The sequence below is a fragment of the Hyla sarda genome, chromosome 5 (genome assembly GCF_029499605.1).
Source record: "Hyla sarda isolate aHylSar1 chromosome 5, aHylSar1.hap1, whole genome shotgun sequence".
Taxonomy (NCBI): Eukaryota; Metazoa; Chordata; class Amphibia; order Anura; family Hylidae; genus Hyla; species Hyla sarda.
In genome coordinates, this window is record NC_079193.1 from 148,329,932 (window position 1) to 148,353,160 (window position 23,229).

General features: G+C 40.7%; 1 protein-coding gene across 3 annotated transcripts in view; it reads right to left on the reverse strand.

Moving 5' to 3' along the window:
* Positions 1–1,857: 1,857 nt before the first annotated feature.
* MATCAP2 (microtubule associated tyrosine carboxypeptidase 2) overlaps positions 1,858–23,229 on the reverse strand; it is a 35,582-nt gene continuing 14,210 nt past the window's right edge. The window contains exons 3-8 of one of the 3 annotated variants that reach the window (XM_056520480.1): positions 17,071–17,747; positions 14,242–14,385; positions 10,612–10,744; positions 8,029–8,334; positions 4,068–4,165; positions 1,858–2,204 (exon numbers count right to left, since the gene is read on the reverse strand). In XM_056520480.1, the coding sequence (XP_056376455.1) occupies positions 2,046–2,204; positions 4,068–4,165; positions 8,029–8,334; positions 10,612–10,744; positions 14,242–14,385; positions 17,071–17,747 (1,517 nt within the window). In that variant the 3' untranslated portion in view covers positions 1,858–2,045. The remainder of the gene's footprint in view (positions 2,205–4,067; positions 4,166–8,028; positions 8,335–10,611; positions 10,745–14,241; positions 14,386–17,070; positions 17,748–23,229) is intronic. The other 2 variants (XM_056520481.1, XM_056520482.1) reach the window with 2 other exon arrangements.

Genomic DNA, 23,229 nt, shown 5'->3' on the forward strand with positions numbered 1-23,229 from the left:
TACTGCACCTAATGTGGGGGAACTATACTGCACCTAATGTGGGGGAACTATACTAACTGTGTGCGTATATATATATATATACATATATATATATATATATATATATATATATACACACGCACGCAGCGTGAGTTTGTGCTTTAGGGTGCACACCCTAATGCAATAGGCTGCGCACGCCTATGGTCACATCTTAAGCCATCAGCCGGGAGTTTAAAGCTTGGTGCAAATGTTTTGTTTTTTTAAATGGACAATGGCCCCAAGTATACTTCTGAAGTTGTGGCAAAATGCCTTAACCCCTTAAGGACCGGGGTTTTTTCTGTTTTTGCATTTTCGTTTTTTGCTCCTTGCCTTTAAAAAATCGTAACTCTTTCAATTTTGCACCTAAAAATCCATATGATGGCTCATTTTTTGCGCCACTAATTCTACTTTGTAATGACGTCAGTCATTTTGCCCAAAAATCTACGGTGAAACGGAAAAAAAAATCATTGTGCGACAAAATTTTGGGGGCTTCCGTTTCTACGTAGTACATTTTTCGGTAAAAATGACACCTTATCTTTATTCTGTAGGTCCATACGATTAAAATGATACCCTACTTATATAGGTTTGATTTTGTCGGACTTCTGGAAAAAATCATAACTACATGCAGGAAAATTAATATGTTTAAAATTGTAATCTTCTGACCCCTATAACTTTTTTAATTTTCCGTGTATTGGGCGGTATGAGGGCTCATTTTTAGCGCCGTGATCTGAAGTTTTTAACGGTACCATTTTTGCATTGATAGGACTTATTGATCGATTGACCAAAAATGCACAATTTTGGACTTTGGAATTTTTTGGCGCGCACGCCATTGACCGAGCGGTTTAATTAATGATATATTTTTATAATTCAGACATTTCCGCACGCGGTGATACCATATATGTTTATTTTTATTTTTATTTACACTGTGTTTTTTTTTTTATTGGAAAAGGGGGGTGATTCAAACTTTTAATAGGGGACGAGTTAAATGATCTTTATTCACTTTTTTTTTCCACTTTTTTTTTTTGCAGTGTTATAGGTCCCATAGGGACCTATAACACTGCACACACTGATCTTCATCATTGATCACTGGTTTCTCATAAGAAACCAGTGATCAACGATTCGGACAGTGAGGAGGCAGGTAGGGGCCCTCCCGGTGTCCTGTAAGCTGTTCGGGATGCCGCGATTAGCCGCAGCTATCCCGAACAGCCCGACTGAGCTAGCCGGCAACTTTCGCTTTTAGCCGCACGGCTCAGCTCTGAGCGCGCGGCTAAAGGGTTAATAGCGCGCGGCGCCTCGATCGGCACTGCGCGCTATTAGAGGCGGGTCCCGGCTTCACTACGACGCCGGGCCCGCCGTCATATGACGCGGGGTTACTGTGTAACCCCCGTTATATCAGGAGAGCAGGACCAAGGACGTACCGGTACGTCCTTGGTCCTTAAGGGGTTAAAGACAACAAAGAGAAGGTAATGAAATGGCTAGCATGAACTTAGGAAAACTACCCAAAATGTTTGATCTTAGACAATTTAAAGTAAATACTACCGAATGCTAACCACATTTATGTAAACTGAGCCACTGGTAATGTGAAGAAAGAAAGAAAAGCTGAAATAAATCATTCTTTCTAGTATTATTCTGACATTTCACACTTTTGAAATAAAGTATTGATCCTAACTGACCCAATAGAAGGAATGTGTATTAGGATTTAATGTCAGCAATTGTTGTAAGTTTTACGGAGTATGACTAAGGTGTATGTAAACTTATGACTTCAACTGTACCACCAAGGTAGACAGTGAAGAGAATGTGAATATGTCACACAATGACAATTACAATTCAAATAATATATTTTATTTTTCCAATAATATTTAACAATGCTTTAAAATGTATTTTTAAGTAGATTCCGAATAAAACCTTTAATACAAAGATTACAAAAAACAAAAGAAATTGTCGAGCTCAGCATTTTCATTGTGCATTTATTGAAATAGGAACCTTATTGCACTAGTGTCCTGCTTCCTCCTGCTTTGTGGTGGACTCTAAATCAGCATTCTTAAATCTTCATCTGTTATGTCATTCACATGCATGATTTTCTCCAGATATTCCATGTACCGTCCTCTGTCTTGGAGGAACTGAGGAACTCTGGCATTTTGGAGAACAGCAAGGTCTTTCAAACGCTCTATATCTTCATAGGAAACCTTTAGGGAAATTAATGACAATAATGTTTGGCTGTAAAGCGTTACAAGAAAAAACATCATTACTACACTATTATTTTCATTACCATGATGTTTTTACATTCTTTGTATTACCTCTGGTGTACATTAAAAGGTGACCCAGTTTAATTAAAAAACATTTTATGTGTTATTCTGATCTTGGGTTACGGCTTGTGTTATATGCTTCAAATAGGCACTGTCAGATACAAAAAGTTTTTATATGTTGTACATCTTGGCAAAACATTAACCTTTCTAATATACTTCATAAGTCCAAGCTGAAGCACAGGTATAGACAAAGTCCAGTAAGTCCTCTGTGCTCTCTCATGTCTGATAGGACTCCTCTGTGCTCTCTCCTGTCTGATAGGACTCCTCTGTGCTCTCTCCTGTCTGATAGGACTCCTCTGTGCTCTCTCTCCTGTCTGATAGCACTCCTCTGTGCTCTCTCCTGTCTGATAGGACTCCTCTGTGCTCTCTCCTGTCTGATAGGACTCCTCTGTGCTCTCTCCTGTCTGATAGCACTCCTCTGTGCTCTCTCCTGTCTGATAGGACAGGAGAGAGCACAGGGAAGTCCTATCAGACAGGAGAGAGCACAGGGAAGTCCTATCAGACAGGAGAGAGCACAGGGAAGTCCTATCAGACAGGAGAGAGAGAGCAGAGAGGAGTGATAGCCCACCCTCCCTTACTCGACTTTGTCAGCTTGGACAAAGTCATGATTTAATAAGCCATGATTTCTATAAAAAGGAAATATAATTTTATTATGAAGTACCGTATTTATCGGGGTATACCACGCACCGGCCTATAACACGCACCCTCATTTTACCAAGGATATTTGGGTAAAAAACGTTTTTTACCCAAATATCCATGATAAAATGAGGGTGCGTGTGTGCGCGTGTATACCCCGATACATCCCCAGGAAAGGCAGGGGGAGAGAGGCCGTCGCTACCCTCTTCTCTCCCCCTGCCTTTCCTGGGGTCTAGAGCGCTGCTGTCGGCCCTTTTCACCCCCTGGTTATCGGCGCCGCTGCCCGTTCTGTCCCCCTGACTATCGGTGCCGGCGCCCCATTGCCGGCGCCGATAGCCAGGGGGAGAGAAGCGGCGCCGACAGCCAGGGGGAGAGAAGGGGCAGCGGCACCCATTGCCGGCGCCGCTGCCCCGTTGCCTCCCCCCATCCCCGGTGGCATAATTACCTGAGTCCGGTCCGCGCTGCTCCAGGCCTCCGTCGTGCGTCCCCAGCGTCGTTGCTATGCACGGCGCGGCGCTCTGACGTCATGCGCCGCGCCGTTCAGCGCATAGCAATGACGCCGGGGACGCACGACGGAGGCCTGGAGCAGCGCGGACCGGACTCAGGTAATTATGCCACCGGGGATGGGGGGAGGCAACGGGGCAGCGGCGCCGGCAATGGGTGCCGCTGCCCCTTCTCTCCCCCTGGCTGTTGGCGCCACTTCTCTCTCCCTGGCTATCGGCGCCGGCACCGATAGTCAGGGGGACAGAACGGGCAGCGGCGCCGATAACCAGGGGGTGAAAAGGGCCGACAGCAGCGCTCTAGACCCCAGGAAAGGCAGGGGGAGAGAAGCGGGCAGCGACGGCCTCTCTCCCCCTGCCTTTCCTGGGGGTGTATCGGCGTATAACACGCACACAGACTTTAGGCTAAAAATTTTAGCCTAAAAAGTGCGTGTTATACGCCGATAAATACGGTATATTGGAAAGGTTCATGTTTTGCCAAGATGTACAACATCTAAAAAGTTTTTGAATCTGACAGTGCCCAATTAAGTTTACGCCCTACTGGTTTCTGATGATAACAGTCAACATGCTTGATGCCAGACACACTCATAAGTGCAAAGCGGTATACCTTTCCCATAGCTGTGAGAAGGCGGAAATCTATGGTATCTCTATGCCGTAGAATTCGTAAAATCCCATCAAGGTATACTTGGTCTTTATTGAAACAACCTGGAAGTTTAGAAAAAAGTCAGTATAAACATCTACAAAGTACCGTTGTTAAAGGGGTACTCCGGTGCTTAGACATCTTATCCCCTATCCAAAGGATAAGATGCCTGTTCGCGGGAGTCCCGCCGCTGGGGACTGATTACCGGCGACTACAGGGTGAGTGACGTGTGACGTCACGCCCCCGCCCCCATGTGATGTCACGCTCCGCCCCTCAATGCAAGCCTACGGGAGGGGGCGTGATAGCTGTTATGCCCCCTCCCATAGGCTTGCATTGAGGGGCGGAGCGTGATGTCACACGCCGCCCGCCCTGTAGTCGCCGGTAATCAGTCCCAGAGCGAACACGCTCCGGGGACTGATTACAAACGGGGTGCCGCATGCAAGATCACGGGGGTGCCCAGCGGCGGGACTCCCGTGATTGGGCATCTAATGCCCTATCCTTTGGATAGGGGATAAGATGTCTAAGCACCGGAGTACCCCTTTAATAGCTATTATTTACAACATCATAGGTAAACATCCATTTATCTGTACAGACTGAAAGATAAGACTATGTTCACACATGTTGGATTTGACACAGAGTTTGTTGTAAATTCTACAGCAAATGATGGCATTTCTTTTCCAATGCTATGCCTCATTCCCGTGCATAGAAATAAGGGCCGGACTAGCCTACCGAGATACCAGGAAAATTCCTGGTAGTCCGACTGTCCAGTGGACTGGCCCGTGTGCGGCCACCTGGCGGCCGCTCACTCTAGCACACTAGCACACAAGATCCTGACTTAAATGCAAGGACCTTGTGTGCAGCAGCCGCTATAAGCTCAGAGCCCTGCCACTCACCCCAGTACATGCACACCTGGAGGCTGCACAAAATGTCTGTCTCATGTCGCTAGCGGCGCAATGACATATTCATGGCACATGAGATGTTCTGTGTGGCCTGGACGCAGACAGAATGGCTTTGTGTGGGCGCAGTAGGAAGGTGAGTTTTCTTTTGTTGTTTTATTTTTACATGAAACCTTCATGACCCGGGGGTTTTCCATTTTTGCACTTTCGTTTTTTCCTCCTTACCTTTAAAAAATCATCTCTTTCAATTTTGCACCTAAAAATCCATATGATGGCTTATTTTTGCACCACCAATTCTACTTTGTAATGACTTCAGTCATTTTACCTCAAAATCTACAGGGAAATGGAAAAAAAAATCATTGTGCGACAAAATTGAAGAAAAAACACAATTTTGTAACTTTTGGGGTCCTACGTTTCTACGTAGTACATTTTTCGGTACAAATGAAACCTTCTCTTTATTTTGTAGGTCCATACGATTAAAATGATATCCTACTTATATAGGTTTGATTTTGTCGTACTTCTGGAACAAATCATAACTACATGCAGGAAAATGTATACGTTTAAAAATTGTCATCTTCTGACCCGTATAACTTTTTTATCTTTCCACTTACGGGGCGGTATGAGGGCTAATTTTTTGCGTCGTGATCTGGACTTTTTGATCCCTTTTTATAATTTTTTTCATGATATAGAAAGTGACCAAAAATACGCTATTTTGGACTTTGGAATTTTTTTGCGCGTACGCTATTGACCGAGCGGTTTAATTAACAATCTATTTTTATAATTCGGAAAAAAAAAATTTCAAATGGGAAAAGTGGGGTGATTCTTACTTTTATTAGGGAAGGAGTTAAATTATCTTTATTAACGTCCTGGGTCGGGAAGGGGTTAACTAAGGAGAGGTGAAAGGGGGGGGGGGGGAGAGAGAAGAGAGGGGGCTGCTACTACAAATACCTAAAGGGGGCTTCTGTTATTACTACTACTTAAAGGGGACTGCTGTTGTTACTACATAGAGGGAGCTTTTGCTATTACTACTACATAAAGAGGGCTTCTGCTATTACAATTACCTCAAGGGGACTTCTGCTATTATTACTATATAAAGGGGACTGCTGCTGTTACTACCTTAAGGGGGCTTCTGCTGTTACTACTACCTAAAGTGGACTGCTTCTGTTACTACCTAGAGGGGGCTTCTGCTATTACTACTACCTAAAGGGGACTGCTTCTGTAACTACTTAAAGGGGGCTTTTGCTTTCACTACTACCTAAAAGGGACTGCTTCTGTTACTACCTAAAGGAGGCTGATGTTATTAATACCTAAAGGGGACTGCTTCTGTTACTTTCTTAAGGGGGCTGCTACACTATATGTGGGGGGGGGGGCTGCTGCTATTACTGACTATAGGGGGCTGCTGCTATTACTGACTATAGGGGGCTGCTACACTATATGTGGGGGGGGGGGGCTGCTGCTATTACTGACTATAGGGGGCTGCTGCTATTACTGACTATAGGGGGCTGCTGCTATTACTGACCATGGGGGGCTGTCTAAAGGAAGCAACTTATACTACTGCCTAAAGGGGGCTGCTGATACTACTACTACTACTAAAGTGATAAATCTGGGTGTGGCTACCAGTGGCTAACGCGATGCTGTGGGGCTTGTATGCAATTATTTCCAGGGATGGTTTTCATCCCCAGTCCGGCCCTGATAGAAAGTTTTGTGTGTGGAAAGCCTGAAGGTTAGCCCCATTGACGACAGCAACAGCATAAACTGAACAGGGCAGTAGAAATCCGAGTTTTTTTTCTGATATGTGAACATATCCCAACAGCACTTTCATCAATCCACGACTAATTATTTTGCCTTATGTTACAGGGCAGTATGCCAACTCTCTGAACACAAGCTAATAGCATACGCTCTACAAGGAAGCCACTCCCCGGGATTGGTCATATGCACATTGTACTGAAGTCAACAGTCTTTTCTGCTGTTTATTGCCGCAATTTAGAGGGGGAAAAAGGTGGAACTGAAACTTATAATTGTAAATAGTTGTGTAAAGAAGGTTAATGACCTCCATTTAATTTTATAAATTAAATATAATATTATATTATAAATAATATAATAATATATAACAGAGAGGAGCAATTTATGACCCCTGGCATTCAGTCAGCATATTGTACACAGCCACAGGATAACTCCATAAGTCTAATGTTGAAATAGTCCTTTTCATTGGAGTTATTAGAACTACTTTATAGTGTGTGTATTTACTAGTAAAACATGGCTGCCAGTCTCTAGGTGATTCATAACATGTATAACAGGTTTCTCCCACCTAAGGTGGTCACAAACCTTTCTAAATATATTCATCTTTGTCCCTAATAAAACAACTCTTTGTGCCCAGAACATAGATGGGGATGGTAATGCACAGAAGAGATGCGCCAGTTCACTGCAGTTCATGGCACATGCTCCATTCATCTCTATGGGAACGCCAGAGATGCCAGTGTGCTGTTTATGGGTCTCTTCGTCGTTCCCACAGAAAAGAATGGAGCGTGTGCTGCCTACCGCACACATTCCTCACTGAGTGTCAGGGTCCAATTCCAGAGACCAGGGGGTTCCCAGCTACTTATCCCCTATCCTGTGAATAGGGGATAAGATAGTTTTCACTGGACAACATATTAAATATACTGACATTATAGTTGATGTCATATTACATGGTACATTTTTCCTTACTTGAATGTTTAGGCTGTGTTCACACAGTGTGGTTTTTCCTTTGTTTTTGATGTAGTTTTCCCTTGACTTTGGCCAAATTTAAGCAAAATCGCCGCAAAAATCACACAATATACAGTAAAATACAGCAATTTTGGCTGTGATTCCTTAAAATAGAGTGAAAACATGTAAAAAAAAAAATATTTGCAAAAATACAAACAAAACTACTAACTCTGCCCAAAGTAGCTGGTATTAAAAATTTCATTTTTCATCATCTTGTTATATATGTCTGATCTTTCTGTAATAAATTATGGTCTTTCTAGACAAAAAATGCAGAAGGGAGTAAGTACCTGGCTGAGATGTGTCAGTATATCCCCTCTTTGCTCGAACACAGTAATCCCATCTTGTGTTTGGGTCCTTAACAAAGCGGCCCACATCTTGGAATAGTTCACTGAAGGACATGTGGCTGGCTTGGTAAACAGTGTAGTATAGGAGTGCAGCTCTCCACAAAAAGGGGTCTTTGCGAAATAAGACACTGTGAATGCTCGCAAGACCTTCCTCTGTCGGATTTACTGGCTTAAGTCCATATTTTTTTCGTCCAGCGCTGTTATTCCAAGGTTGTTGGTTATTATTCATTCCACGAATATAATGAGTTCCTGCATTCAGACAATATTCACTGTTATTGAATCATTACCTTATCACTAAGGGGGGAATTATCAAAACCTGTGCAGAGGAAAAGTGGGCCATTTGCCCATAGTAACCAATCAGATTGCCTTTTTTAAAGAAGGAATCTGGTTACTATGGACAACTGCTTCCTCTGCACAGGTTTTAATAAACCTCCCCTCTGTATCTTCTGTTCACAAAACTGTATGTACATGTTCTTATCACTGAGCTAAAAACAGTGGGAGAATTATCAAACCCTGTGTAAATTAAGGTGACCAGTTGCCCATAGCAACCAATCAGATTGCTTCTTTTCTTTCTCAGGCCTCTTTAAAATGAGAAAAACAATCTGATTGGTTCCTCTGGGCAACTGGTTGACTTTTCCTCTACACAGGTTTTTTTTTAGTCTGTATTAGTCAGTTTTACAGGCAAAACAATGTCTAACACTTGCTGAAATTTTCTCTGCTCTTTTCTGAGTTGTTTTATTTGAACCAATTTTTAGCCTTTCTGTACTGTTTTTTCAATTTTTTTTGCCTTCAACAAAAGCTTTAAAGCTATGAGGCTATTTGCAAGGAAGACTTTTTTCTTTTATAGGACATTTCCGTTATGAGAAATATCCGAAAATACATACCAAAAAATGTATATTTTTGGACACAGCTCAAAAGAAGTCCTTGGCACTCAAATTACCTCTTGTCATAATCACAAATGTAACATAACTAAATGTGAACAGATGTTTTACGATTGAATTAATAAGACATTTAAAAAAAGCCATTTTAGAATGTTTTAGGTCTCAAAAAAAAAAAAAAACAACGGACCAAAAACTGTGTGTAAACATCGCCAAAAAAGAATAAAACCAACTGATAGATTGTCTAGAATAGGAACATGTTTTACTAAAGGTTACAATTTTACTTTTAATATCCTTTGTGCAGATATATACTTGAGACGGAGCAGATGTGCTACCATAGAACCAGGCAGATGAAGACTGCATATTGTCCCAACCACAGAGTCTATGGAGGTGTATCATCTGGTGAGCTCATGGTGCTCACATTACAGTCAAGTCGTTTTTTTACAGACAGTAGAAGGAATGTTGAATTTCTGCAGCTGTGAGCTGTGTAGGAGATAGCTCATTGCTGAAAGCAAGGTTTCACATACAGCTTCCTCCGGCGCTACACCCAACAGTCTAAACGAATGCCGGGTGTAGCAGAGAAATCGCAGGAGTCCCAAGCAGTGGGACCCTCGTGATTAGATATCTCTTTGAATAGGGGATAAGATGTCTATGGGCGGAGTACCCCTTTAACCCCATGTAACACCTTTTGGGATGGACTAGAATGGCATTTGTGAGTCAGTCCTTTCATCCAACATCAGTGTCTGATCTCACAAATGCTCAACTAGATGAATGGACAAAAATTCATACAGAAAATGTTCCCAGATGAGTGGAAGCTGTTACAGTAAAGGGATGGGGCACCTCTATATTAATGCTTATGGATTTAGAATAGAATGTCCTAAAATATCTTGTAGGTTCACAATACATTTATCCTTATAGTTTATATCACTGTACACTAAATTCGTTCTTCCAACACACAACTCCTGCACAACTTTAATGTTTTAAGAGACACGCTCAACAAGGTAAACCAGTTTGGGTTCTATGGCCCAGAGTACATCTTTCATATTACCACAACTTTCATATTGCAACTAAAGACTGAGTTGTCTTTAGTTGCTTTGGGCAAATCAGACAGTTTTGGTAAATCTGAGCCTATGTTCACACCTGTCCACCATCAGTGTCTATTCCTATAGTTTTTTTTTTTTTTGCTCCAAAAGATAGTGGGACCATGTTCTGATAAAAAAAAAAAAAAAAATGTCATCAAAGCACCAGGCAAGTATCAATATCAACTGTACCATCTGTCATACCATCCATTTTTTCTAATACTGAAGTGAATGGGACAATGGCTCATGTTGTCATCTTTTATGACAAATGGATGATATAGGTTTCTATGAAGCTTTAATACATTGGTATCAATAAGTGCCTTTTGACAGTACAAGGGCGCTATTTGTGTTATTTCTATTTATTTCATGAAGCTGCATAGTATCCTTATCTTTAGACATCTTGGACTCAAGTTAGCATTTTACTGAATTTATGAACTGTGGAAAGAATTAGGCAATCTACATGTGGAAAAGAACATGCAGAGGTTGCCGTTTCGAAATTAAGCAATATTAAATCCCGAGCTCCCATGTCATACTGATATAGCACAAGATATAGACCTATGAAGTCTTACCTATTTCATGTTTAAGCATCCCCTCAAGCCACTGTTCTCTGGCAGTGGATATGTTGATTGTCAGCGTTGGTCGACCATTCACAACTGTCATAGAAGCCCGAGAAAGCAAATCATCTGTAAGGTGAACAACAATCTGGAATATATAGATCAACAGAATATACAGTTTAACACAAAAATACAGGGGGTCAGTTGGCAGATTTTTTAAGGCATAAATCCTTAAAGGGGTACTACCGTGGAACACTTTCTTTTTTAAATCAACTGGTGCCAGAAAGTTAAACAGATTTGTAAATTAGTAGAAGTAAACAAGAAACAACAGTGGCACCGATACCTTAGGCCTCCTAAGACCACGAGATGGAGACGGCGTCCCGCTAGACTGGAAATCCACCCTGGCAGCGGAGGTGCTAGGACAATAAAGACCGTAGTCACTAAATTGTAGTAAATAAAGAAAAAAGGTGTCCTGCACTCACCGCTTCTATCCAGGTAATCCTGCTCCCATCTCGGGTCACGACTCGAACACGGAGGACATGGGTTGTGGAGCGCTCAGAGGCGACTGCCGGCGGTTTCACGCATAGGAATGCGCTTCATCCGGCCGGATGAAGCGCATTCCTATGCGTGAAACCGCCGGCAGTCGCCTCTGAGCGCTCCACAACCCATGTCCTCCGTGTTCGAGTCGTGACCCGAGATGGGAGCAGGATTACCTGGATAGAAGCGGTGAGTGCAGGACACCTTTTTTCTTTATTTACTACAAGATTTGTAAATGACTTCTATTAAAAAAATCTTAATCCTTCTAGTACTTTTTAGGGGCTATATACTAAAGAGGAAATGCTTTTCTTTTTGGATTTCTCTGATGTCATGACCACAGTGCTGTCTGCTGACCTCTGCTGACCCTTTTTGGAACTGTCCAGAGCAGAGAAAATCCCCATAGCAAACATGCTGCTCTGTACAGTTCCTAAAATGGACAGCAGAGGTCAGCAGAGAGCACTGTGGTTGTGACATCAGAGAAATCCAAAAAGAAAAGCATTTCCTCTGGAATATACAGCCCATAAAATGTATTGGAAGGATTAAGATTTTTTAATAGAAGTAATTAACAAATCTGTTTAACTTTCTGGCACCAGTTAATTTAAAAAAAAAAAGTTTTCCACGGGAGTACCCCTTTAAAGGCGTACTTCAGTGGATTTATTTTTTTTCAAATTAACTGGTGCCAGAAAGTTAAACAGATTAGTAGATTACTTCTATTTAAAAATCTTAATCCTTCCAGTTCTTATCAGCTGCTGTATGCTCCAGAGAGAGTTGTATACTTCTTTCTGTCTGACCTCAGTGCTCTCTGCTGACACCTCTGTCCATGTCAGGAACTGTGCGGAGGAGGAGAGGTTTGCTATGAGGATTTTTTCATACTCTGGACAGTTCCTGACAGGGGCAGAGGAGTCATCAGAAAGCACTGTGGTCAGACTTGAAATAACTACACAACTTCCTCTGTAGTATACAGCAGCTGATAAGAACTGGAAGGATTAAGATTTTTTACTAGAAGTAATTTACAAATCTGTTTAACTTTCTGGCACCAGTTGATTTAAAAACATTTTTTTTTTTTTAAATTGTTCTCCATCCGAGTACGCCTTCAACCCCTTCCCAGCTACCCAGCTAGTTTTGGCCTTCATGACCAAGTCCATTTTTTCAAATCTGACATGTGTCTCTTTAAGTGGTAATAATTTTGAACTGCTTTCACCTGGCAAAGTGATTTGGAGATTGTTTTTTCGAGACATATTGTACTTTATATTTGCGGTAAATTTTTGTAGACACATGAAGCGATTTTTGTGAAAAACTCAAAAATATTGTGAAAAATTTGAATAATTTTCATTTCTCTATGTTTGAAACTCTCTACTTGTAAGAGAAATAGTCATGCCAAATAAATGTAGTTATTAATTCACATCCACAAAATGTCTACTTTATGCTGGCATCATTTGTTAAACATTCTTTTACTTTTTTATGACATTAGAAGGCTTATATTATTATGAGCATTTTTTCTAATTTTCTACAAAAGGGGAACAATAACATTTTTCATATATGTGTGTGTGTGTGTGTATATATATATATATACCCATATATATATATATATATATACACACACACACACACATATATATATATATATTATATATACACACACACATACATATATATATATATATAAATATATATGTATATATGCGTGTATATATTTAGATATTTGTTTAAATTTTATTCATTTTTTTACTTCTGTACAACAGCTCCCCCCTGTCTAGTGCACAAAACATGCAGTAACAGCTCCTTTGCAAACAAAAAAAAAAGAAAGAAAAAGTGAAAGTGAAACTAAAACATATCGGGACATCGGGGGAAGGAGGACAGGTAGAGGGACACTGGGGTCTCCTAGCAGAGCAGTGTGTGTGTCCCGATCCACATGCTCAGGATTTTTCTGTGCGAAATGCTGCCATCAGCTAGTCAGATCTGACTAGCTGATAGGAGCGATCGCTGTGGGGTGGGGGTGGGGGGGGGGGGTACAAAACCCCCTAGGTCCCAAGGCAAGTTGGCTGGCTATCAGTGATAGCCACCATCTAACCGTGCGCAGCGGGGTGCCACGAGTAGCGGCCAGTATCTGCATGACATACATAGGTCGGGAAAACCTTCCCAGTCATGACGTACATGTATGTCATGGGTCGGGAAGGGGTTAAAGGGGTACTCCAGTGGAAAATAAATTAATTTTTAAACCAATTGGTGCAAGAAAGTTATACAGATTTGTAAATTACTTCTATTTAAAAAGCTTAACCCTTCAAGTACTTATCAGCTGCTATATACTACAGAGGAAGTTCTTTTCTTTTTTAATTTATTTTCTGTCTGACCATAGTGCTCTCTGCTGACACCTCTGTTCATGTCAGGAACTGTCCAGAGCAGGATAGGAGGAAATCCCCATAGCAAACCTATCCTGCTCTGGACAGTTCCTCACATGGACAGAGGTGTCAGCAGAGAGCACTGTGGTCATACAGAAAATACATTTAAAAAAGAAAATAACTTCCTCTGGAGCATACAGCAGCTGATAAGTACTGGAAGGATTAAGATTTTTAAATAGAAGAAATGTCTTCTGTTTTTCACTGGAGTACACATTTAAAGTCAAATATTTTACTGATAAATAATAGCATTTTGGGTTATCCCACAGCTTTTTTCCCCTAATGATAAATTTGGTCCATCTCTCTATTAGGCAGAGCAGGCGCCTGTAATGTCTGGAGAACATGGATTAGTGTTGAAGTCTATGTAGAAGCAGTCACCCAGAAGTGTGACTATTATTCAATGAGATGCACAACTGCTCTTATTTCAGTGATCAATCAGGTTACTGTCTTGAAAAGAAGCAGCTTGACTGTAACAGATGTTGAAGGAACAAATTGTTTTTGAACTGAGGAGTATAAGAGTCTATGCACACTATGAAATTTTCGAGCTGAGAAATTCTGCTTGGAAATCTCATTGCTGTAAATGGGATTCGGCTGCACAGTCCACATTATAAAATTTCAGCAGCGGAGCTTTCCACCGCTGAAATTCACCTGCCAAAAGAATGAACATGGAATGCACTCACGATGGAATGCACTCACGATGGAAAGCACTAACCTCGCCCAGGCATCCTTCTTTTTCCATGTATTTTCTAACTTGATGCCATATTCGACTCTTTGGAAGAAGGCATCCTCCGGTAGCTTGCTCAAATTTCTCATAACTGCCATATTTCTCCAGCGCCTTCAGCATGATGTTAACAGCCTATAAATGACAATAAAGCAGGAACAAATGAACTTATTTACTCTTTTTTCCTAGGTTAATATAAACAAATGATTTCACTAAGCATCAAGTCGATGTTAACCCTCTTTCACGACCAGGGGTGTTTTGAGCCTTAGGACCAGCGCAAAATTTCCCCTTTTGGAAAATGGTGCATTTTGGGGTGCATTCCCACATGGCGTATTTTGCTGCGTATTTGCTGCGTATTTGGTGCTGCGTATTTTCCTACCCATTGACTTCAACAGGGAAAATAAAATACGCAGCAGCAAATACGCAGCAAATACGCCGTGTGGGAGCGTACCCTTAAGGTGTTTTCTTTTGGTCTATCTAGCTCAAATAGTTTTGTTCTTTTTGCAGGACACATTGGGCTTTTTAACTAGTCAAAATTGGAGCAGATTTTAATTTATTTTGTAGTTTCTTTACAGAAAAATGGTCAGAAATTAGGAAAACATACAGATTTTTTTTTTTAACTCTGTAAAGTAAAGCTGTTTATTCAATGCATAATATTTACCATAAAAAAATCACTAGCGATGCCAAATATGTGCACATTGAGTAACGTATCTTGTTGCTATAACAAAGGTCCTATTTTAACCTAAAATGTTTTGCCATCCCTTACCATTAGAGGCAGCATCTGTAAGTGGGTCATATAAAAGTGCAGAAAGCAAATAGGGCCAGGGTAGAATATACTAGAATTGGCAGCTAGGGGTTATTATTTTATTTTTTAAGTGATTCACATTCTGCGTGTGAGAAGCATGTTAATGTCTGAGTACCTTACTCCCATGTAAAACATGTTACTGTTATGCAGTATGTCTGAAATTGGTGAGTGTAATGCCCCTAAGGGAAATGGACCCACTGTGTTATCTTACCAATTTGACTAAGACAGGTCGCAGCCCCAAAAGCCAGGACACTCTGTATGCCATGAATGCCAACTGCTGGCATTACAGAAAGTTTGTGGTTAGAGAGGTGTGCCCTTTCTTAGGATGTGCCATTTCTGTACTTTTTTTTTATTTTATTTCATACTAAAAGGAGATCCATTTATTTATATGGGAGTGCAGATGATGCCCGAGTACTGTACTTAATCTTTTTGGCACTACCATAGAAATGAATGGAGTACATGCCGTCTGTAGCACCCACTCCTCACTGAGAGCCGGGTCCTGTTCTGGAGATTGCGGGGTCCTAGTGGTCGGACCCCCCCCTGTGATCAGCTCCTTATTCCCTATCTTGTGGATAGAGGATAAGTTAATTGTGGCTGGATTTCTTCTTTAGTTTACATGGGGCAGTCATCATAGGGTTAAAGTTGTAGCATATTTTAGGTTGAATTCCAACACAGCAGATTGGTTGCAAAGATTTATGGGTTTCTTTCAACTAAGTGAATTTCTGCAAGCCACATTTAAATAAATGTAAGATTGGCAGAATTTTATATAATAAAGCTGCCATCTGTGAAAACTCTTACTGTCAGGACACTAATTCTGTGGTAAATGGTATAGATGACTATTATATTCTATTCTATTCTATGGCTAATACTGAAAAGTTAAGTAATAAAGTATTTTGTGAAATAGGTTGTTTGCCAAATAACCAAAAATCTAATTTTAATTAAGATTATATTTCTCATACATAATGTAAAATGATAGGTATGTGTTTAGGACTTTGAGGCAGATTTACTAAAGAGTAGTGTTGAGCGGCATAGGCCATATTCGAATTCGCGATATTACGCGAATATATGGACGAATATTTGTCATATATTCGCTAAATTTGCATATTCGTAATATTAGCGTTTTATTTTCGCATATGCGAAAATTCACGTATGCGAAAATTAACATATGTGAAAATTAGCATGTATAAAAATTAGCATATGCGACAATTAGCACGCCAGTCTCACACAGTAGTATTAGAGCCTTCTTTACACCACACAAGCTGGAAGCAGAGAGGGATGATCACTGTGATGTGTACTGTGAAAAAAAAAACAATATTCGTAATTACGAATAAATAGTGCTATTTTCGCGAATTTGCGAATATGCGATATTTGCGAATAAAATTCGCATTGCGAATATTCGCGAGCAACACTACTAAAGAGCAGCATTTTACATGCTGGATTTTAGCTAAAGCCTGTTGGAGTATGTTGCTACAAATTTATTTTTTATTTTATTAAGAGGGTCCATACATTTGTCAAATTTGTGACTGTCCGTGTGCCACAGAATGACATTCATGCCAGCTATGAGGAATATAGGCATTTAGTGGCAGCTATTACAGCGATGTCTGGGACATTTATAGCGATACTGTCATTTAAATATCCTTTGACATGTCACAGAGATGTCAATAGTTAAGATTAGTTGGGGTCTGAGATCCCCACCTCCGATTGCTAGTTATAGCTGGGTGAAGCGCGCAGCAGCACGTTTCACTCCCCAGCTTGGAGCGCTGTGCGTGTGCTGAGCATTTTGTTATTCATGCATGACTTCAGTGTTTACTTATGAGAAAGAATGGTGCATCAAAGTGTTATTAGAAAAATTACAAAAAAATTACAATAGTTGTTTACATAGGTAAACCATGAGGTTGTGTGCAAGGCATGGTAATGCCGTAATGCTAATGCCAATAGTAAGCGAACCCATGTCCTGTGTGGACTGTAGACCGTATGAGTATTGGTTCTCAAAGAAAAAAAAAGGAAGAGAATACCTGTTTCAGGAACCTGTCAGAGGCGTGGCTGTGCTTTGCTAAGACATTTGGCAGTGCAGGATTGGCATATTCAAACTGAGGATTGTATGTAAACGCAGCCTTAAAAAATTTAATTTTCTCTTTTTCAACATTTAAGGGCTTTATTGCATTTAAAATACAAAATTTCTTCCCAGAGACGTCTTCCTTTGTCTTTGAGACCTTAGGCTCCTTTCCGGTTGTCAGGCTGGAAAAGTAATGTTTTCTCCTGGACTTGATTTTAGGCCTAAGTGAGAATCCTATACTGTTTCCGGCTACAGAGATGCTTTGTGGAAATTTAGCGCTGGTTGCCCTAGCTTTGGAGTTAAAACCTGACACGTTCTTTCTGGCACACATCCAGGAGTTGTTCTGGGAGGAAATACGGGCTTTATGGTACTCCTTGCTGCGTAAGGTACTGGAGAGTTTGTTCCCTTTCTTACGTTTTTTGTTTTGTGCCACACATGATTCTTTTTGAGACTGTTGCTTCTTTTCTTCTTTGCTTTGAAGAAGGACGTTATAACTGCTGGTTCCAGTGGTAAATGTGTCTCGCAGAACACTCACAGACAGCCCATGGGTTATTTTTGCAATCTCCGAATTGCTAATTTTTTCCACATTTAGAATAGATTTTCGTGACAATTCTTTTTTAGGCCAATGGAGTGTTTCTATAATAAATATAAACATACAGTCCATAAATAAGTGAATAAGAAAAGCATACAGATATTTTTTTTGTTCAAGTGCAAACATGGATCAGATAAGTAAATGAGGGCTGTTAGAAGAAAGCCCTTAAAAGGGGTTATCCATGAATGAAAAAACTGCAGATTTCATCCAGAAACAGTGTCACCTTTTGTCCTCAGTTTGTGTGCAGTGTTGCAGCTCTGGTTTATTGAAGTAAATGGAGCAAAATTAGAATACCGCATACAAATTGAAAAGAAACCCTGCAACTTTTGGGAGTTTTGTTTTTTACACAGGGCACTTTATGGTAAAAATGACGAGTAAATATGATTAACCCCTTAAAAAAACTTTAGTTTTTTTCCTCCTCACCTTCTAAAAATCATAACACTTTCAGTTTTCCACCAACAGACCTATATGAGGGCTTGTTTTATACACTACTTATTTGCACTACTTTGTAATGACATCAGTAATTTCACCACAAAATCTACGGCAAAACAAAAAAAAATATTTGTTGGACATACTTGAAAAAAAAAGCCATTTTGTAATTTTAATCGCCATCCGTTTCCACGCAGTGCACTTTTCGGTAAAAATGACACCTTATCTTTATTTTGTAGGTCCATACAATTAATATAATACCCAACTTATATAGGTTTCATTTTGTTTTTACATCTGTTAAAAATTATAACTTTGTGCACAAAAATTAGTACATTTAGAATTGTCATCTTCTGACCCCTATAACTTTTTTTTTTTTCTGCATATGGGGATGTGTGAGGACTCATTTTTGCGCGGTGATCTGTAGTTTTTATTGGTATCATTTTTGTTTTGATGGGACTTTTTGATCACTCTTTATAATTTTTTTAGGGCTTACAAAATGACCAAAAATACGCAACGAAGGAATATAATTAACATTATATTTTTATAGTTTGGACATTTACCACATATGTTCATGTTTATTTTTGTATACATATATATATATTTTTTTTTAAATGGGAAAAGGGGGGTGATTCAAACTTAGGGAAGTGGTTAATTCACATTTATTAGTTTTTTGTTTTTTTTTACACCATTTAATAGTCCCCATAGGGGACTATTACATGCAATCCTTGGATTGCATACACAGTTCAATGCCCTGCCATAGCATTGATCATTGTTATCCGTGCTCAGCAGCCTAGAGACACCTAGCACTGATCAGACAGCGAGGAGGCAGGTAGGGTCTCTCCCGCAGCATTTCAGGTGATCAGTACACCACAGTTTTACCACGGTGTTCCTGATCAGCTCCGCTGAAATGCCAGAAATTGATTTTTTTTTTCATTTTAGACATCGCAATCAACCTTGATCGCGGCGTCTAAGGGGATAATGCCAGGCATCACCGTAATCGGTGATGTCCGGCATTAGACACGGGTTCTGGCTGCTGATAGCTGCTGGGACCACCCCGCTATGACACGGGGTCAGCTCGTAAGCTCGCATCATAGCAGTGGAGCGGGTGCAAGGCGTACAGGTATGCTCTGCATCCTTAAGGGGTTAAAACAATGCCCATGTTTACATAGAACCTGTGGCCAACCCCCAAAATGAGATTGTATTATCAATAAATAGCTTAGGGTGTAAGTCAATGGGAAAGAATATACAAAAATATTGACATGTACTAAGTACTTGCCTATTAGAGATGAGCGAACTTACATTTAATGAATTTTACCCTGAAAGGGGTACTCCGGTGGAAAAACATTCTTTTTTCTTTTTTAAATCAACTGGTGCCAGAAAGTTAAACATATTTGTAAATTACTTCTATTAAAAATTTTTTATCCTTCCAGTGCTCATTAGCTGCTGAATGCTACAGAGGAAATTCCTTTCTTTTTGGAACACTGATGACATCACGACCACAGTGCTCTCTGCTGACAACTCTGTCCATTTTAGCAACTGTGCATAGCAGATGTATGCTAAGGGCAGCATGGTGGCTTAGTGGTTAGCACTGCTGCCTTGCAGTGCTGGGGCCTTGGGTTCAAATCCCACTAAGGACAACAATAAATAAAGACTTATTATTATTATTATTATGATAACATCAGCAGAGAGCAGTGTGTTTGTGATGTCATCAGAGAGCATTCCAAAAAGAAAATAATTTCCTCTGTAGTATTCAGCAACTAATAAATACAGGAAGGATTAAGATTTTTTAACCATTTACCCCTTTAATTAACACCCTTCTGTTCCCAAGATACGTGGTTTTATAGTGCTTCAATTCAGAGTGGCAGTCAGATGGATTTAAACTTAATTTATAAATTGAGTGAATATCAGGTGATGGGTGGGATCTATTAGACACACATGCTCCTCAATGTAAAATATACACACCCCCTGACTGTATAATACCTGTATAACATGATATTCACTCCCATTATTAAAATTAAATTCACACCTACAGTGGGGCAAAAAAGTATTTAGTCAACTGTGCAAGTTCTCCCACTTAAAAAAAAAGAGAGAGGCCTGTAATTTTCCTCATAGGTATACCTCACCTATGAGACACATAATGAGAAAAAAAAATTCATAAAATAACATTGTCTGATTTTTAAAGAACTTATTTGCAAATTATATTGCAAAATAAGTATTGGTCACCTAAAACAAGCAAGATTTCTGGCTCTCACAGACCTGAAACTTCTTCTTTAAGAGTCTCCTCTGTCTTCCACTTGTTACCTGTTTTAATGGCACCTGGCTGAACTTGTTATTAGTATAAAAGACACCTGTCCACAACCTCAAACAGTCACACTCCACTATGGCCAAGACGAAATAGCTGTCGAAGGACACCAGAAACAAAATTGTAGACCTGCATTAGGCTGGTAAGGCTGAATCTGCAATAGGCAAGCAGCTTGGTGTGAAGAATTCAACTGTGGGAGCAATTATAAAAAAAATGGAAGACATACAAGACCACCACACCCCTTGGTGTCAAAATAATCACAAGAACGGTGAGCAAAAATCCCTAATGAATGACCTGCAGAGAGCTGGGACCAAAGTAACAAACACTTCCATCAGTAACACACAACGCCGCCAGGGACTCAAACAGTGCAGTGCCAGAAGTGTCCCCCTGCTTAAGCCAGTACATGTCTGGGCCTGTCTGAAGTTTGCTAGAGAGCATTTAGATGATCCAGAAGAGTATTAGGAGAATGTCATATGGTCAGATGAAAGTAGAACTTTTTGGTAAAAACTCAACTCATCGTGTTTGGAGGAGAAAGAATGCTGAGTTGCATCCAAAGAACACCACATCTACTGTGAAGCATGGGGGTGGAAACATCATGCTTTGGGGTGGTGTTCCTGCTAAGGGACAAGGACGACTGATCCGTGTAAAGGAAAGAATGAATGGGGTCATGTATCGGGAGATTTTGAGTGAAAACCTCCTTCCATAAGCAAGGGCATTGAAGATGAAACATGGTTGGGTCTTTCAGCATGACAGTGATCCCAAACACACCGCCTGGGCAACGAAGGAGTGGCTTCGTAAGAAGCATTTCAAGGTCTTGGAGTGGCCTAGCCAGTCTCCAGATCTCAACCCCATAGAAAACCTTTGGAGGGAGTTGAAAGTCCTTGTTGCCCAGCGACAGCCCCAAAATATCACTGCTCTAGAGGAGATCTGCATGGAGGAATGGGCCAAAGTACCAGCAACAATGTTTAAAAACCTTGTGAATTTTACAGAAAATATTTGACCTCTGTCATTGCCAACAAAGGGTATATAACAAAGTATTGAGATGAACTTTTGTTATTAACCAAATACTTATTTTCCACTATAATTTCACGCCCCCTCCCATAGACTTGCATTGAGGGGGTGGGGCGTGATGTCACACGGTAGCAGAGTTGTGACATCACGATCTTCCATCCCCGTGGTCGGGAGGAATTAGCCTGAGAGCCTCCAGCGCTTCCGGAAGCAGTTACAGGTGGGTGCTGCTTGCTATATTGCGGGGGGACCCCGGCGATCTGACAACTTATCCCCTATCCTTTGAATAGGGGATAAGATGTCTAGGGGTGGAGTGCCCCTTTAATAACAGCACTTTAAAGGAAAACTGTCACATGTTCACTCCCTCACTAAACACAGGTACTGACGGATAGTGCTGGGGATGCTGATTCATATGATCCCTACCTTGCCCGGATCCGTCCGGCCGTTCGCCCGCAATCTCAATTTTTATATGTATGCAAATGTGGCTGTAACTGGCACGGGCAAGGTAGGAGCCTAGTGGCCCGTCCGCAGCACCGCCTGCTAATGAATATTCATCCCCCCTTCTTCCAGCTCTCCCACTTCCCACCGCTCCTAACTGGTCTTCACTGCGCATGTGCTGCTTCCTTACATGCGCAGTGAGGACCAGTTACGAGGGGGGATGAAGATTGCGGGCGAACGTAAGGTAGGAATCATATGACGAGGTAAGGTAGGAATCATATGAATCAGCATCCCCGCACTATCCGTCAGTACCTGTGGTCAGTGCAGGAGTGGACATGTGACAGTTTTCCTTTAAAACACTCTTAGCAATAATTAGATTTAATGTTGTCCATAAAAATTAAAAATTTCCCTCTCTGTTAAGATATTACGCTTTGTGTGACACTGAACAAACAAGCAAATTAATCTGAAGTCTCCTATCATATTACGTAGAATTAGATTACATGGTGATGAAAAAGAATAGGCGGTAATGACAGATATGTTAACTTGTTCCAGTGGTACAATTAATGCATCTTTCATTATCTGCTCTTTCATTGATAGGGATAGAATTAACCATAGCTAATCATAGAATGGAAAGTGCACAGTAAAATAGCATTAGGCCAGTACACCAAAGACATCAAACAGAAGCCCCAGAGTGTTATTAGAAGTGTACATTATTATTAGGAACATAGTTGCAACATCTCTCATAAGCAAGTCCACCCCTTACATTTTTGTAAATATTTTATTATATCTTTTCATGTAACAAAATTTAAGAAATGACACTCTGCTAGAATGGTGCAAAGCCTTTATAACAGTGTTTAATGTTGTGTCCCCTCAAAATAACTCAACACACAGCCATTAATGTCTAAACCTTGGCACCAAAAGTCAGTATACCCCTAAGTAGAAATGTCCAAACTGGGCCCATTTTCCCTCCTTGGTGTCATTAAACTCATTAGTGTTGCAAGATCTCAGGTGTGAATGGGGAGCAGGTGTCTTATATTTGGTGTTATTGCTCTCATACTCTCTAAATCTGATCATGTGAAGATCAACATGGCACTTCATGGCAAAGAACTCTCTGAGAAACTGAAAAATAGAATTGTTGTTCTACGTAAAGATGGACTAGGCTACACAAAGATTGCTAAGACCTCGAAACTGAGATGCAACAATATGGGAAAGACCATACAGCAGTTTCACAGGACAGGTTCTCCTCAGGACCGGTCGAGCGAAGAGTTGAGTGCACATGCTCAGCGTTATATGCTAAGGTTGTCTTTGAAAAATAGATATATGAATGCTGATTGCATTGCTTTAGAGGT